The following is an 18,481-nucleotide window of genomic DNA, read 5'->3' on the forward strand; positions in this document are numbered from 1 at the left end:
TCCCATAAGTAGCCCACGATAAGTTGACAAAGTTACACGGCAAATTAACGAGCGTTTGCTGAATATGTTTACCCACTTTAAATGTTTGCATAGTAACTAAGCTAACTCTAAACCGTTTTTTATTTTTATCCTTACACTTTACCTATAATAATTATAAACACAATAGTGGGATTTATAGCAATTAACAACTATATTTTATAACAAAAAAAATTGAATCAAAAATTAATAATAAAAAATAATGTTTATTTATACCAATATAATATTTTTCTTAACCAAAACTAACATTTTGTGACTTAGAGTAACATATTCTAATCCATTTTAACAAAAAGTGTGTATACTTATTAGAATTAATATTAAGTTTAAACGAATTTTATTAACTGAAAGTTGCAGCAAATAAACGAAATGTACGGTAACTAACGAGTTAGGTTGATAACTTAAACAAAAAATGGAACTGCTGAAATGAAAATGATTGTTATAAAGAACCTTTAGTTTAAAGGTTCATTTTTAAAATAAAACACAAAGTTTCTGTGTTAAAGTACGGTTTATAGGAAAGGTCTTACTCAAAAATATATAAAAACAAGATTTTAAATTGTCCAATGCATTCAAACAAATTTATATGATTGTTAGAACACGCAAAAGTGCAAAAAAAAAACTTCAGACTTTGTTAGATTTGCAATGGCTTAACTTAAAACAATGCGATTGTATTAGTGTGAGTTTATGTTATATTGATCTTGTAATAAAATGGCCAATGTAAAGTGATTATACTTCACCAATTAACTGCGTTCTACCTTAACCATTGGTTCCACGTGTACAGCCACTGCTGTGAAATAAACAAAAAGTTACAAAAAGATTTCGTGTCCAATCTAAAGACATAGGTGATAGGCTTTAAAATAAACCAAACTACAGAACAAATAAATAAAGCGGTTGTTCAATCAACAAATCCTAGTTTAAAATTCTCTAAACAATAACATGTACCGATATTCGTTATTATGATAAGCTACATTACAATCGCATTAGTGCATTTACCGCTTTTAGTTTTAAATATCACGAATATTTAAACGTAATCGTAATAGTCACCATGTTTTATCATAGTTTTACCGTTTCTCGGGTTAGAAAGATAAGTTTGATCGGGGGCTAGGGTCATTTGAATCGGGGGTACAAAAGCGTTATTGTTGCTTCTAGATGACCCACCTGCACTCGGTGCATCCCCATGTACTACAGGACCCCCTCCATATACCCCATATCGACCTGTGGGGTTAACATGGGGTAGAACTGCGTCGTCAAGGCTGAATGACATTGCCATTCCTGTAGTGTTAGCGTTGGCAAGAGTTGTAGGGATTAGCTCCAATCCGTCTATGTCGGATAGGTTGGCAACGCCCCGGTACGCCGGGGGCGATACTTGGTGACCGGACAATATCCCGCCGTCCAGTATTTCAGCGTCAGCAATGTCCAAACCCTTCGAGGTTTCAGTCATCATCGCCCGATGTAATCTTCTCTTTTTCCGCTCTAAGCGTGCGCGACGAATTCCGAACTAAATCGATAAAAAAGCACGGCTTGAAATTGCTTACACACAAATCTATATTGATTTTTACGGAAAATTTATTAAATTAATCAATCGGGGTTTGTGTAGAAGTTTTGGCAATAAACTTTATTGCTTTGCTGTTTAAACTGTTACACGCTTATTGTCAATGTTATTTAAAATACGCGTATTTTACGCCAACTCTGGTGAACACTTATGCCTTTACTTACATCTACATTATAGACACATTGCTTATTTTGCTGTTGTAAACTTTTACTTGACAAACTTCATTAGCTAAATAAAAATAAGCTTTAACTATTTAAACTTACCTGCCAAATAAGGTAATATATTTCGATAATATTAAGAGCAAGGCAAATGAATGCAATCACAAACATGAACCAAAGAAAAATCGTTTTTTCCATCGGTCTTGATACAAAACAGTCGACGGTGTTGGGACAAGGGTTTCCGATACATTTGTAAAGTTCAGTGATTCGAATACCAAATAACTTGTACTAAAAACAAGAAAGATTTAATTTAAAGAATGGAATAAAATGCATTTAATGTAGCCTGTTATATCTGCAAAGAATAGTATTTACAACTACTACCACTACTACTACTTTTTTTTGCAATCGTATTCAGAAGGTGTTGTACCAACATAGGTACTTAAATTTCATTTTTAACATTTTTTTGCTTTATTTTTGCTTTTAATTTATATCTTACATTATAATAATGTATAGAGTATTTTACAATGATTGATAAATATACAAAATATTATATTGTGTTTGGCATCTGCGGGGTGCAACAATAATTGTTATTTTATCCTAAAAACACAAACGCGAAACCCAATTATAATTTTAATGGCCATGATCTATTACATTTTAACAAACCTTGCTGTATTTATTTAGGTCATATTTGAAATACACCTGGTAAGAATACCTAATATTTTACCACACGTATAAAGAAAAAATTAATATATATTTTAATTATATTTTTAGTTGTTACAATTAAAATGACGAATCTTGAAAAATTAACATAAAAAAAATTTTAAAACAAAAATCCTTTTTTTTATGAACTGCTGCGTTATTATTAAAAATACAAGCCATTCAATCATGACGTCACTTAGAGTTACGCGTTATCTATGACGTCATTTTTTAAATCTACTAAAAGCAACACTTAGCACATATATATTATAGCATAAGACAACGAGTTGCAAGTTATAAAATTATCAACGACTTAGTGACATTTTGGCTTACCTGTAAAAATATGAACAAAACTTCCATCAGGGTCCTAAATACAACAGACACAGCGTAGAGAACGTAGTTTTGCGTGAACGCCGCTTTTTCTTCTCCGAACATATCTTGTAACACGGACTGGCGTATTTTCTTCTTGTCGATCACGTGACCTATTTCTTGACCCGGCAATAACGAACCTGGTCGTTCTCTAAAAAAAGTGGATTGTTTAGGTTAAAATAAAACGAAAAATAAAAATTTAAACTTATTTTATACAAACTTTTTATTTAGTAAACTTAATATATATACGTTATTTAAATTCAGTATACGCTAGTGTGTTATTCAAATGAGTAGAAATAGTTGCAAGTTTGCTTAAATTAAATCTATTTTCAGCACTTTTAGGTATATTATAATTTATTTTAAACTGTGATAAAGAAGTTATAAAAACTTTAAAAATTTTACTTTTTTGATTTTTTCTTGTCGTCATCATCTTCGGGGAGATCCCCCGCTTCGATCTTTTTTGTCTAAAATTTAAATTTTATTAAATTAAAACGAAAAAGTTTTAAGAAATTAAATTTATAAATTCAAAAAAAAGTTAAAATTTTTAGATAAATATTTAAATATTATTGAATATAGTTAAATATTTAAAAGGAAATCGATTAGCAATTTTATGCCGTATTTTTAAATTTAATTTACCGTAGAATTTTAAATTTGTACAGGTATTAAAATTTACTAATTTTAACAAAATATTCTTATTAACAATATCTTCCAAAAAAAACAATTTTTATATTAATTTTATATGTTTTTATATTTTAGTATAAAATAAGCCTACCAAACTTTTTTCTACAAAGGATTTTAATTGAATTAAACAAAAACTTTTTGATCTAAAATCAATAGCACTCAAGCCACTACGAGTAACAGTTAAAGATTAAGTTAAAACGAAAAATTGATTAAATTTCCTTTTAAGATTTTTGAGTCACCACAATTCTGTTAAACAGACGCAAAATATATCAATTTAACTTTAACATACGTTAACGTGACATTTAAAATAGAGAACGCATGTTTTTACTAGCGCCCTTTTCTCTTAGTTAAACAAGGCTGACACATTTTTATTTTAATCGATTTTTTTAATTGTTTGTTTGTTATTTTTCTTGATAAAAAAAATTTAATTCGTTTTAAAAGTATTTTTTTTAAACACATTTTTCTAACTTATAAATCGCTTTGATTAAATTCCTATGGTTTAAATAACCAGTACGCAGTAACATTAAAGTATATAAAAATGTTTAATTTACTTTTAGTAAAACTAAGCAGTTAAATTATCCACAAATGCTGCACTATTTAAAACATATTCAAAACATATAAAATTACTGCTAAAACTTTAAAAAAATTCGTAATCTATAACTTACTGGTGAAGGTGTAGGCCCACTGCAAGATGATTTGGCCTTAGTTGGCGGTTTTTTCTTGATATTATGTGCAGCATATACCATAAACACTATAGATGGAGTGGTCACCATAATTATTTGGAACGACCAGAATCGTATGTGTGATATTGGTGAGAATTGATTAAAACAAACGTTGTTACAGCCCACCTGTGTATTATACATATAAATTTTAGGTAAAATATAACTTGATTTGTGATCTATGTCATATTAGAAAAGACTTTTAATACAAAAGTGGTAAATACATTATAAAAAACTTCTTTTTAACATATATTTGTTACATAGTAATTAGTTTAAATAAAATAGTTAAGGACCATATATTGTAAACAGTTTATTTTAAATCGTAGTGTGTGTTTTACAGTATGTTTTATTGTGTTGCATTTGTTTTTTAAATTATTGTTTAAATCATTGGTGTTAGCGATTATGTCAAACAGCGTTACTTGTTGTATTTCGTAGAATATATTACATCCTTCCAAAGTTTAAAAACCAAACAAAAACTTGAAACGTAATACACCTTGATGTGATTCTCATGATATAACGTTATGGGCCAATTTGAACGATTATTATAAATAATTAAATCAATTTGACTTCGTAGCAAGGCCATGTAATATTAATGTTTTAAAAGGCGTGAGAGCCTAGAAGTGTGGAACCTGTTGACCTGAGGTTATTATGATTGAAATTACCTGAGCAATTACGTTTTTAAATGTATATTTAACTGTAAAAGTCTAAAAAGTAGTTTGTTTTTATATGTACTTTTTTACTTTAGAATTTTCAACAAGAGTTAATATAACAAAATAATGCATTTTTAATAAAAAAACAATACTTTGCAAATAATTACACAAAAGAATATGTAAAACTATTTTTATAAATATGTAAAGAATATTTTCAGTACTTAAAAGACCTTAAATAAAGGATATGCTTATATACCTGCAACGTATTACACTTAAATTCGCTCTGTTCGTCCGAATAAACTCTGTCCCCCACGCTTGAAACTACAACGATTCGAAATACAATGAGGAATGTGATCCAAAATTTTCCTATCAGAGTTGAATGTTGGTTAACCTGTTAAATATAATGTTAAATTATTTTTTATTTAACGTTTACAGATTTAAATTTTTTTTTGTTTTTATAAAAATTTAGTGGTGTAAATAGAAGTTTACAACTTTAACATAAATGTATTTTATAAATATGTAAGTAAATGGTAGCTTAACAACGTCATATAATAACATACACTTGTTCAAAATGTTCCTTAAGTTTTTTTTAATGCTTAGTAATTGTATTTAAGCTTGTATATATTTTCAATACAACAATTAACGTGCATGGCAGTTTTTACAATAATTGCAGAAGTTAATGGCCGAATCGATACTTTATAATTTGCGCTAGTACTTTTATTGATTGTTATCCTACCACGACATATGCTGCATGTTGTATGTTTTAAAAAGGTGTACATGCAACAATTTTTAAATAAAAAAAGTTTAGGAAAATTATTATTTTTACCTTTTGTAACCACCGTTCAACGAAGTGCCATGACATCCTGTTTTAATATATTTTTGTATCTTTGGTTACGTAAAAATAATATTTTTTTTTATGTTTCACAGAACATTTAAATTTGCTGTTTATAACTGTTTAAAAATTTTTTTTTTCTAACATTAAAACACTTAAACGGTCTGAAAGAAAAATTTGTAAAAAATGATAAACTGGCCTGTTAGTTCGATTTTCTAACTTTTGATTGCTTTATCTATATATTAAGAGCTGCGATTACCAATAAAAAATAATAAAATTTATATTTTCTTTATGTTTAGGTACAAATTTGAAACTACGCTATAATTAACGATAAAAAACATTGGTGCTGCTATATAAACGTTAAGCCTAAACTCACTCACTCTCTGCAGCACTAACCAGTACGTCCCATAGGCGATCCTTAGTAATTATTCGACTACATTTTTTCTCGTCAGGACGAACCACCTTCCATCGATTTCGTTATTATTTAAAAAGCGCGTCGGGCTCAATACGCAAAGTAATATAGTTAAACGAATCCCGTTTGATTACAAAGTCAATCTATCTGCGAAGCGTTCGTGCTGCGTCAAATTTGAAATTGATCGACATCGTTTTAAATCAATTTAAATCACTTTTATAGAGCTTAAGTGACAATAGTGTAGATTGACGAACAGTTTAAGATTTCTAGCTGAAATTAAAGTTGATTATATATTACTTACTTAAATTCATCAACTTTGACTAAGAAAATAAGTTTTTTTAAATGACGCTTTATAAAATATAGCCTTATGTTAAAATGCTCAAAAATGTAAAAAAAATTGTTTTTTTTTTCAAACAATTGTTTATTTAAAATTTAAATGCCAATAACCGCGTGAGTCACAACAGAATGACAAAGCAAAGGCTTTACTTTACATCCTAACAAATTCATTTTATTTCCTTTATAAATTATGTTTTATTGTAACAGTTTGTTTGCATAACTACCAATTACCTATTCAAAGGCCAGTTTATTAAAGAAAAACACATTTTAGATTGCTTTTGGTTATGAATAATTGATAACAGTCTAGTTTGATTGCTGTATTAGCGAATACAAATTTGACAGAGCATTATCATATCATTCACTATTATAGAAGCGCTGACTATAACCCCGTTTGATCAATAATACGACTTCAAAATATAAAAAAATTCGTTTAAATACAAAAATTAATACTACAAGGTACTGCTTTGTTAATTTATTTGTCGCTACATTTTTCTTTAATAATATATTAAACTTTTAGAATAAGAAATATATATATTTTTTATTCTATACAAACTAAAACTAAAAATCTGAAAACTTTAAAGCTGAGCTAATATATATACCGAGTACACACCAATAAATCTAAAAATAATTTCTAAAAATACCAAGTCGATATACAAGAGAACATATTTACACCTTATTAGCATACGTCGAAATTTTTAATAAACTTCCATTAGCAAATTGCCCTTGTATTGCAAGGGCAAAATTTTAATCAAGAAAACGATTTCAATCAGGCCAGGGTTAGAACGCTACAAAAAGGGAATTGCCGATGCTTTTGGCATTTGCTTAACCAATTAGAATCGATTGAATTTAAAAATAGAGTCAATTTAATGCAAGCGGAAAATGGCAATTTGAAAACTGCAAAATTAAAAAAATTTGATAAGGTTAAATTAAAAAGCGTAATAAAAAAGAATGTCAACAACAACGCACGTGATATTAGGTATTAAATTACCTATAGCATTTGGAATTTTTTTTCTGAAAAATGGAAAAGTTTTCTAAGCTCTAGTACCTTTTTTTAAAACAAATTCTTAACTCTAGCATTTAGAACAATTTTTGTTTTGAACAACTTTTAACTTATTTGTTTAAAAAATAAATGTTCATTAAATTATTCTTTAAATATCCTGTTCTTAAATACCAATAACTAAGTTAACAGTAAGTTTTCTATTTTATATCAGTGCTATACTATATCTTTTAACAATTTACCAAACTCAAGATGTGCCAAAAATGCATTGCCCATCATTTATCATAAATTTTTCAGGCATAATGGGCAGTGGGGATACTTCAAGATAAGAAAATAGATAACAACTTGGACAGTAACGTATTGTTGATGCTTCATATCTGTACTATTTCAATTGTCGGCGCAATATGCTATTGTAGATTAACTTTAATTAACGGAGTTATAAAATAATATTTTAAATTATATTGTTAAATAACTATATATATATATGTGTGTGTGTGTGTGTGTGTATTCTAATTTCTAGATTTTTTTAAGCATTTTAAAAATTTAAAAAAATTTAAATAGTTTTAGCCTTATTTTAAGTTGAATAATAATTGGAATAAATGTAAGATTTCAATTTCTTTAATTTCTTAAAACTAAACCAATTAATTGTGAAGTATAAACTGTCGTTTTGTGTAAGAGCCTGATATAAAAATTTATACTTTGAAAACATCTTACCTAAACTTTAAAATTATGATATCGCCCCAAATCCAAATTTAACACTTAAATTAAGTTTTTAACATGATTCTATTAACAGTTTTAAAGTGTAGAAAATAAGCCACTTTGCAGCAAGAGGATAATAAATATTATAAAAGTTGATGTATAGCACACACAGTTGTTACTAGTCTTATCTGGGAAATCCCCTTTGTATGTTTATTTTAGTTTTGCTGCAGCAGCGGAGTATTAGCGTAACACAACTTTAAATTTAATTCTTTTAAATTATTTTAAACGGTAAATAATAATATCAGTGTTTGAGCTTTTTAAAAAAAAACGGAGCTTTATTAGCGTCGTCCGCCAGTTGAAACGGGTAGTACTAAAGTGAATGCGGAAAAGGGCGGAATGTACAAAAGAAGATTATGGTAAGGTTATAAAAAGTTCGCCTATTCCGCATTTTTAAACTTGGCCGACGAAGCTAATAGAGCTCCGGGTTATGTTGCTTCAGAATGTTACTTAAGTAAACATACATTAGTTTACATCCAAATTACTATATTCTAATTTTTGCTTTTATTACAGTTTTAAAATTCTGTAAATTAAAAACTAAAAAGAAATTGACCTACAAGTAAAAAAAATTGGATTAAAACACACCAGGCCGTTTCAATTCAAGCTTCAATTAGTCGAAGTTTAAAGTGTTTATCTATATGAAAGTAATTTTTACTATAAAATACAACTAACCAATTGCAATAATTTAAATCCGAAAAATGTAAAGTAAGATTTGTAAAAGTTTTTTGTCACCTAATATGTTTCTTTGATTTTTTTTTACAATTTTCGTTATATTAATTTTTTTTAAATCTACAAAGTTCATTAATCTTTATCAAAATTAAAAATCACACAGAAAAAATATTTTTTCAAAGTATAAATATAATGAACTATTAAAAGCGCCATTGTTTAACGAACATTTTAACAAAATTTGGGTATTAGATATTATTATATACCAGAGTTATGACAAATTTCTAAAAAAATTGCAAAATTGCCTAATTTTTTTATTAAAATAGAAACGTATCGTCTTAACTAATATAAAAATAAAACATTTTTTAATATATGCAATAGAAGAAAAGTTACAACAAATTTATATCTCGCGTAAAAGGTGACCCATTGACCTATGAACAGGTATAAGAAACAATGTTCAAAATGACTCAGAAAATATTTCTTAAGAAAAAAAATAATAGAGCAAAAGTTACAGCATTTTGATATCTCGCTGATATCGTGACCTATTAAACTATAGGGTGGCATAGAAATATATTATATAAATTGACCAAAAATTTTTTTTTAAATTTAAAATTAATTACACTATTTAAAGAGCAGTTGTTTAACTAACATTTTTACAAAATTTTAATATCGTATATTAATATATACCATAGTTATGACAAATTTATTAAATTTTATTTTTTCAAAACTTAGAGGATACGATACAACAATAAACACGCAATATATTTTAATACGCCACGATATCAGCGAGATATAAAAATGTTGTAACTTCTGTTCTATTACATTTTTCTGCAAAATGTTTTATCTTAAATCTTAGTTAGGACAATACGCTTCTAATTCATTAAAAATTTTAAGTTTTGCGACTTTGGAAAAAATTAATAAATTTGTCATAACTATGGTATATATTAATATACGATATTAAAATTTTGTAAAAATGTTAGTTAAACAACCCCGCTTCAAATAGTGTAATTAATTTTAAATTAAAAAAAAAATGTTTGGTAAATTTTTTTAATATATTTCTATACCATCCTATAGGTTAATAGGTCACGATATCAGCGAAATATAAAAATGTTGTAACTTCTGTTCAATTACATTTTTCTGCGAAATGTTTTATCTTGAATCTTAGTTAGAACAATACGCTTATAATTCAATAAAAAAATTTAAGTTTTGCGACTTTGGAAAAAATTAATAAATTTGTCATAACTATGGTATATATTAATATACGATATTAAAATTTTGTAAAAATGTTAGTTAAACAACTCCGCTTCAAATAGTGTAATTAATTTTAAATTAAAAAAAAAATGTTTGGTCAATTTTTTTAATATATTTCTATACCACCCTATAGGTTAATAGGTCACGATATCAGCGAAATATAAAAATGTTGTAACTTCTGTTCTATTACATTTTTCTGCGAAATGTTTTATCTTGAATCTTAGTTAGGACAATACGCTTCTAATTCAATAAAAATTTTAAGTTTTGCGACTTTGGAAAAAATTAATAAATTTGTCATAACTATGATATATATTAATATACGATATTAAAATTTTGTAAAAATGTTACGTAAACAATCCCGCTTGAAATAGTGTAATTAATTTTAAATTTAAAAAAAAATTTTTTGGTCAATTTTTTTAATATATTTCTATACCACCCTATAGGTTAATAGGTCACGATATCAGCGAAATATAAAAATGTTGAAACTTCTGTTCTATTACATTTTTCTGCGAAATGTTTTATCTTGAATCTTAGTTAGGACAATACGCTTCTAATTCAATAAAAATTTTAAGTTTTGCGACTTTGTAAAAAATTAATAAATTTGTCATAACTATGATATATATTATTATACGATATTAAAATTTTGTAAAAACGTTAGTTAAACAACTCCTCTTCAAATAGTGTAATTAATTTTAAATTAAAAAAAAATTTTTTTGGTTAATTTTTTTAATATATTTCTATACCACCCTATACGTTAATAGGTCACGATATCAGCGAAATATAAAAATGTTGTAACTTCTGTTCTATTACATTTTTCTGCGAAATGTTTTATCTTAAATCTTAGTTAGGACAATACGCTTCTAATTCAATAAAAATTTTAAGTTTTGCAAATTTGAAAGAAATTAATAAATTTGTCATGACTATGGTATATATTAATATACGATATTAAAATTTTGTAAAAATGTTAGTTAAACAACTCCTCTTCAAATAGTGTAATTAATTTTAAATTTTAAAAAAAAATTTTTGGTCAATTTTTTTAATATATTTCTATACCACCCTATAGGTTAATAGGTCACGATATCAGCGAAATATAAAAATGTTGTAACTTCTGTTCTATTACATTTTTCTGCGAAATGTTTTATCTTGAATCTTAGTTAGGATAATACGCTTCTAATTAAAAAAATTGATAAAAAAATTGATAAAGTCTCAAAACCTAAAATTTTATATTTTATTAGACGCGCATTGGCCTAACTAACATTCAAGATAAAACATTTCGCAAAAATTTTCAGTAAAACAAAAGTTACAGCAAATTTTTATTCTGGGTTTAATTAGGTCACGTGATATTTTTGGCCAATGCTATTAAATACAAATTTTTTGAAAAAAATTAAAAAATTTTAAATCGAAAAATAATTGTTCTGTTGGAACTGCACGGGTCCAATAAACGTGTTTACAAAATATTTTTTGAAAATATTAATATTCATAAAAGTTATGAAACTTTTATTAAAAATTGATGAAGTCTCAAAACCTAAAATTTTATATTTTATTAAATGCGCATTGGCCTAACTAACATTCAAGATAAAACATTTCGCAAAAATTTTCAGTAAAACAAAAGTTACAGCAAATTTTTATTCTAGGTTTAATTAGGTCACGTGATATTTTTGCCCAATGCTATTAAATACAAATTTTTTGAAAAAAATTAAAAAATTTTAAATCGAAAAATAATTGTTCTGTTGGAACTGCACGGGTCCAATAAACGTGTTTACAAAATATTTTCTTTAAATATTAATATTCATAAAAGTTATGACACTTTTATTAAAAATTAATGAAGTCTCAAAACCTAAAATTTTATATTTTATTAGATGCGCATTGGCCTAACTAACATTCAAGATAAAACATTTTGCAAAAATTTTCAGTAAAACAAAAGTTACAGCAAATTTTTATTCTAGGTTTAATTAGGTCACGTGATATTTTTGGCCAATGCTATTGAATACAAATTTTTTGAAAAAAATTAAAAAATTTTAAATCGAAAAATAATTGTTCTGTTGGAACTGCACGGGTCCAATAAACGTGTTTACAAAATATTTTTTGAAAATATTAATATTCATAAAAGTTATGACACTTTTATTAAAAATTGATAAAGTCTCAAAACCTAAAATTTTATATTTTATTAAATGCGCATTGACCTTACTAACATTCATGATAAAACATTTCGCAAAAATTTTCAGTAAAACAAAAGTTACAGCAAATTTTTATTCTGGGTTTAATTAGGTCACGTGATATTTTTGGCCAATGCTATTAACTACAAATTTTTTGAAAAAAATTAAAAAATTTTAAATCGAAAAATAATTGTTCTGTTGGAACTGCACGGGTCCAATAAACGTGTTTACAAAATATTTTTTTTAAATATTAATGTTCATAAAAGTTATGACACTTTTATTAAAAATTAATGAAGTCTCAAAACCTAAAATTTTATATTTTATTAGATGCGCATTGGCCTAACTAACATTCAAGATAAAACATTTTGCAAAAATTTTCAGTAAAACAAAAGTTACAGCAAATTTTTAATCTAGGTTTAATTAGGTCACGTGATATTTTTGCCCAATGCTATTAAATACAAATTTTTTGAAAGAAATTAAAAAATTTTAAATCGAAAAATAATTGTTCTGTTGGAACTGCACGGGTCCAATAAACGTGTTTACAAAATATTTTTTTAAAATATTAATATTCATAAAAGTTATGACACTTTTATTAAAAATTAATGAAGTCTCAAAACCTAAAATTTTATATTTTATTAGACGCGCATTGGCCTAACTAACATTCAAGATAAAACATTTCGCAAAAATTTTCAGTAAAACAAAAGTTACAGCAAATTTTTATTCTGGGTTTAATTAGGTCACGTGATATTTTTGGCCAATGCTATTGAATACAAATTTTTTGAAAAAAATTAAAAAATTTTAAATCGAAAAATAATTGTTCTGTTGGAACTGCACGGGTCCAATAAACGTGTTTACAAAATATTTTTTGAAAATATTAATATTCATAAAAGTTATGACACTTTTATTAAAAATTGATGAAGTCTCAAAACCTAAAATTTTATATTTTATTAGATGCGCATTGGCCTAACTAACATTCAAGATAAAACATTTCGCAAAAATTTTCAGTAAAACAAAAGTTACAGCAAATTTTTATTCTGGGTTTAATTAGGTCACGTGATATTTTTGGCCAATGCTATTGAATACAAATTTTTTGAAAAAAATTAAAAATTTTTTGGCCAATGCTATTAAATACAAATTTAAAAAAAAAAATTAAAAAATTTTAAATCGAAAAATAATTGTTCTGTTGGAACTGCACGGGTCCAATAAACGTGTTTACAGAATATTTTTTGAAAATATTAATATTCATAAAAGTTATGACACTTTTATTAAAAATTGATGAAGTCTCAAAGCCTAAAATTTTATATTTTATTAGATGCGCATTGGCCTAACTAACATTCAAGATAAAACATTTCGCAAAAATTTTCAGTAAAACAAAAGTTACAGCAAATTTTTATTCTAGGTTTAATTAGGTCACGTGATATTTTTGGCCAATGCTATTGAATACAAATTAAAAAAAAAAAATTAAAAAATTTTAAATCGAAAAATAATTGTTCTGTTGGAACTGCACGGGTCCAATAAACGTGTTTACAAAATATTTTTTGAAAATATTAATATTCATAAAAGTTATGACACTTTTATTAAAAATTAATGAAGTCTCAAAACCTAAAATTTTATATTTTATTAGATGCGCATTGGCCTAACTAACATTCAAGATAAAACATTTGGCAAAAATTTTCAGTAAAACAAAAGTTACAGCAAATTTTTATTCTGGGTTTAATTAGGTCACGTGATATTTTTGGCCAATGCTATTAACTACAAATTTTTTGAAAAAAATTAAAAAATTTTAAATCGAAAAATAATTGTTCTGTTGGAACTGCACGGGTCCAATAAACGTGTTTACAAAATATTTTTTTTAAATATTAATGTTCATAAAAGTTATGACACTTTTATTAAAAATTAATGAAGTCTCAAAACCTAAAATTTTATATTTTATTAGATGCGCATTGGCCTAACTAACATTCAAGATAAAACATTTTGCAAAAATTTTCAGTAAAACAAAAGTTACAGCAAATTTTTAATCTAGGTTTAATTAGGTCACGTGATATTTTTGCCCAATGCTATTAAATACAAATTTTTTGAAAAAAATTAAAAAATTTTAAATCGAAAAATAATTGTTCTGTTGGAACTGCACGGGTCCAATAAACGTGTTTACAAAATATTTTTTTTAAATATTAATATCCATAAAAGTTATGACACTTTTATTAAAAATTAATGAAGTCTCAAAACCTAAAATTTTATATTTTATTAGACGCACATTGGCCTAACTAACATTCAAGATAAAACATTTCGCAAAAATTTTCAGTAAAACAAAAGTTACAGCAAATTTTTATTCTGGGTTTAATTAGGTCACGTGATATTTTTGGCCAATGCTATTTATTGAATACAAATTTTTTGAAAAAAATTAAAAAATTTTAAATTGAAAAATAATTGTTCTGCTGGAACCGTACGGGTCCAATAAACGTGTTTACAAAATATTTAAAAAAAATATTAATATTCATAAAAGTTATGAAACTTTTATTAAAAATTGATAAAGTCTCAAAACCTAAAATTTTATATTTTATTAGACGCGCATTGGCTTAACTAACATTCAAGATAAAACATTTCGCAAAAATTTTCAGTAAAACAAAAGTTACAGCAAATTTTTATTCTGGGTTTAATTAGGTCACGTGATATTTTTGGCCAATGCTATTGAATACAAATTTTTTGAAAAAAATTAAAAATTTTTTGGCCAATGCTATTAAATACAAATTTAAAAAAAAAAATTAAAAAATTTTAAATCGAAAAATAATTGTTCTGTTGGAACTGCACGGGTCCAATAAACGTGTTTACAGAATATTTTTTGAAAATATTAATATTCATAAAAGTTATGACACTTTTATTAAAAATTGATGAAGTCTCAAAACCTAAAATTTTATATTTTATTAGATGCGCATTGACCTTACTAACATTCAAGATAAAACATTTCGCAAAAATTTTCAGTAAAACAAAAGTTACAGCAAATTTTTATTCTGGGTTTAATTAGGTCACGTGATATTTTTGGCCAATGCTATTGAATACAAATTTTTTGAAAAAAATTAAAAAATTTTAAATCGAAAAATAATTGTTCTGTTGGAACTGCACGGGTCCAATAAACGTGTTTACAAAATATTTTTTGAAAATATTAATATTCATAAAAGTTATGACACTTTTATTAAAAATTGATGAAGTCTCAAAACCTAAAATTTTATATTTTATTAGATGCGCATTGGCCTAACTAACATTCAAGATAAAACATTTCGCAAAAATTTTCAGTAAAACAAAAGTTACAGCAAATTTTTATTCTGGGTTTAATTAGGTCACGTGATATTTTTGGCCAATGCTATTGAATACAAATTTTTTGAAAAAAATTAAAAATTTTTTGGCCAATGCTATTAAATACAAATTTAAAAAAAAAAATTAAAAAATTTTAAATCGAAAAATAATTGTTCTGTTGGAACTGCACGGGTCCAATAAACGTGTTTACAGAATATTTTTTGAAAATATTAATATTCATAAAAGTTATGACACTTTTATTAAAAATTGATGAAGTCTCAAAACCTAAAATTTTATATTTTATTAGATGCGCATTGGCCTAACTAACATTCAAGATAAAACATTTCGCAAAAATTTTCAGTAAAACAAAAGTTACAGCAAATTTTTATTCTAGGTTTAATTAGGTCACGTGATATTTTTGGCCAATGCTATTGAATACAAATTAAAAAAAAAAAATTAAAAAATTTTAAATCGAAAAATAATTGTTCTGTTGGAACTGCACGGGTCCAATAAACGTGTTTACAAAATATTTTTTTTAAATATTAATGTTCATAAAAGTTATGACACTTTTATTAAAAATTAATGAAGTCTCAAAACCTAAAATTTTATATTTTATTAGATGCGCATTGGCCTAACTAACATTCAAGATAAAACATTTTGCAAAAATTTTCAGTAAAACAAAAGTTACAGCAAATTTTTAATCTAGGTTTAATTAGGTCACGTGATATTTTTGCCCAATGCTATTAAATACAAATTTTTTGAAAAAAATTAAAAAATTTTAAATCGAAAAATAATTGTTCTGTTGGAACTGCACGGGTCCAATAAACGTGTTTACAAAATATTTTTTTTAAATATTAATATCCATAAAAGTTATGACACTTTTATTAAAAATTAATGAAGTCTCAAAACCTAAAATTTTATATTTTATTAGACGCGCATTGGCCTAACTAACATTCAAGATAAAACATTTCGCAAAAATTTTCAGTAAAACAAAAGTTACAGCAAATTTTTATTCTGGGTTTAATTAGGTCACGTGATATTTTTGGCCAATGCTATTTATTGAATACAAATTTTTTGAAAAAAATTAAAAAATTTTAAATTGAAAAATAATTGTTCCGCTGGAACCGTACGGGTCCAATAAACGTGTTTACAAAATATTTAAAAAAAATATTAATATTCATAAAAGTTATGAAACTTTTATTAAAAATTGATAAAGTCTCAAAACCTAAAATTTTATATTTTATTAGACGCGCATTGGCTTAACTAACATTCAAGATAAAACATTTCGCAAAAATTTTCAGTAAAACAAAAGTTACAGCAAATTTTTATTCTGGGTTTAATTAGGTCACGTGATATTTTTGGCCAATGCTATTGAATACAAATTTTTTGAAAAAAATTAAAAATTTTTTGGCCAATGCTATTAAATACAAATTTAAAAAAAAAAATTAAAAAATTTTAAATCGAAAAATAATTGTTCTGTTGGAACTGCACGGGTCCAATAAACGTGTTTACAGAATATTTTTTGAAAATATTAATATTCATAAAAGTTATGACACTTTTATTAAAAATTGATGAAGTCTCAAAACCTAAAATTTTATATTTTATTAGATGCGCATTGACCTTACTAACATTCAAGATAAAACGTTTTGTAAAAATTTTTAGTAAAACAAAAGTTACAGCAAATTTTTATTCTGGGTTTAATTAGGTCACGTGATATTTTTGGCCAATGCTATTGAATACAAATTTTTTGAAAAAAATTAAAAAATTTTAAATCGAAAAATAATTGTTCTGTTGGAACTGCACGGGTCCAATAAACGTGTTTACAAAATATTTTTTAAAAATATTAATATTCATAAAAGTTATGACACTTTTATTAAAAATTAATAAATTCTCAAAACCTAAAATTTTATATTTTATTAGACGCGTATTGGCCTAACTAACATTCAAGATAAAACATTTCGCAAAAATTTTTAGTAAAACAAAAGTTACAGCAAATTTTTATTCTGGGTTTAATTAGGTCACGTGATATTTTTGGCCAATGCTATTGAATACAAATTTAAAAAAAAAAATTAAAAAATTTTAAATTAAAAACATAATTGTTCTGCTGGAACCGTACGGGTCCAATAAACGTGTTTACAAAATATTTTTTTAAATATTAATATTCATAAAAGTTATGAAACTTTTATTAAAAATTGATGAAGTCTCAAAACCTAAAATTTTATATTTTATTAGATGCGCATTGACCTAACTAACATTCAAGATAAAACATTTCGCAAAAATTTTCAGTAAAACAAAAGTTACAGCAAATTTTTATTCTGGGTTTAATTAGGTCACGTGATATTTTTGGCCAATGCTATTAAATACAAATTTTTTGAAAAAAATTAAAAAATTTTAAATCGAAAAATAATTGTTCTGTTGGAACTGCACGGGTCCAATAAACGTGTTTACAAAATATTTTTTTAAAATATTAATATTCATAAAAGTTATGACACTTTTATTAAAAATTAATGAAGTCTCAAAACCTAAAATTTTATATTTTATTAGATGCGCATTGGCCTAACTAACATTCAAGATAAAACATTTCGCAAAAATTTTCAGTAAAACAAAAGTTACAGCAAATTTTTATTCTAGGTTTAATTAGGTCACGTGATATTTTTGGCCAATGCTATTGAATACAAATTAAAAAAAAAAAATTAAAAAATTTTAAATCGAAAAATAATTGTTCTGTTGGAACTGCACGGGTCCAATAAACGTGTTTACAAAATATTTTTTGAAAATATTAATATTCATAAAAGTTATGACACTTTTATTAAAAATTAATGAAGTCTCAAAACCTAAAATTTTATATTTTATTAGATGCGCATTGGCCTAACTAACATTCAAGATAAAACATTTGGCAAAAATTTTCAGTAAAACAAAAGTTACA

At 25.5% G+C, this 18,481-nt stretch overlaps 1 protein-coding gene across 2 annotated transcripts; it reads right to left on the bottom strand.

The window, feature by feature from the left end:
- Window positions 1-535: 535 nt before the first annotated feature.
- LOC145752846 (gap junction gamma-1 protein-like) lies at window positions 536-5,821 on the bottom strand. 2 transcript variants are annotated; one of them, XM_082569202.1, is made up of 8 exons: window positions 5,685-5,821; window positions 5,115-5,249; window positions 4,155-4,337; window positions 3,211-3,272; window positions 2,773-2,959; window positions 1,849-2,031; window positions 1,192-1,531; window positions 536-817 (listed from the first exon to the last, which is right to left on the bottom strand). In XM_082569202.1, exons 1-8 carry the CDS (start codon window positions 5,718-5,720, stop codon window positions 774-776), a joined length of 1,170 nt encoding a protein of 389 aa, XP_082425328.1. In that variant the 5' UTR covers window positions 5,721-5,821; the 3' UTR covers window positions 536-773. The 2 variants fall into 2 exon arrangements, with proteins under 2 accessions (XP_082425328.1, XP_082425327.1); XM_082569201.1 differs by having other exon boundaries at window positions 536-820.
- Between the last annotated feature and the right edge of the window lie 12,660 nt (window positions 5,822-18,481).

Source organism: Corella eumyota, chromosome 5, assembly GCF_963082875.1.
Source record: "Corella eumyota chromosome 5, kaCorEumy4.1, whole genome shotgun sequence".
NCBI lineage: Eukaryota > Metazoa > Chordata > Ascidiacea > Phlebobranchia > Corellidae > Corella > Corella eumyota.

Bases quoted from the DNA above. Each gene is read 5' to 3' on its own strand.
- LOC145752846 (XM_082569201.1), bottom strand. From the start codon at position 5,720: ATGTCATGGCACTTCGTTGAACGGTGGTTACAAAAG. The intron at 5,250-5,684 runs GTAAAAATAATA...TATATTTAACAG, and splicing joins TTGAACGGTGGTTACAAAAG to GTTAACCAACATTCAACTCT. The intron at 3,273-4,154 runs GTAAGTTATAGA...TTTAAATTTTAG, and splicing joins GTGGGCCTACACCTTCACCA to ACAAAAAAGATCGAAGCGGG.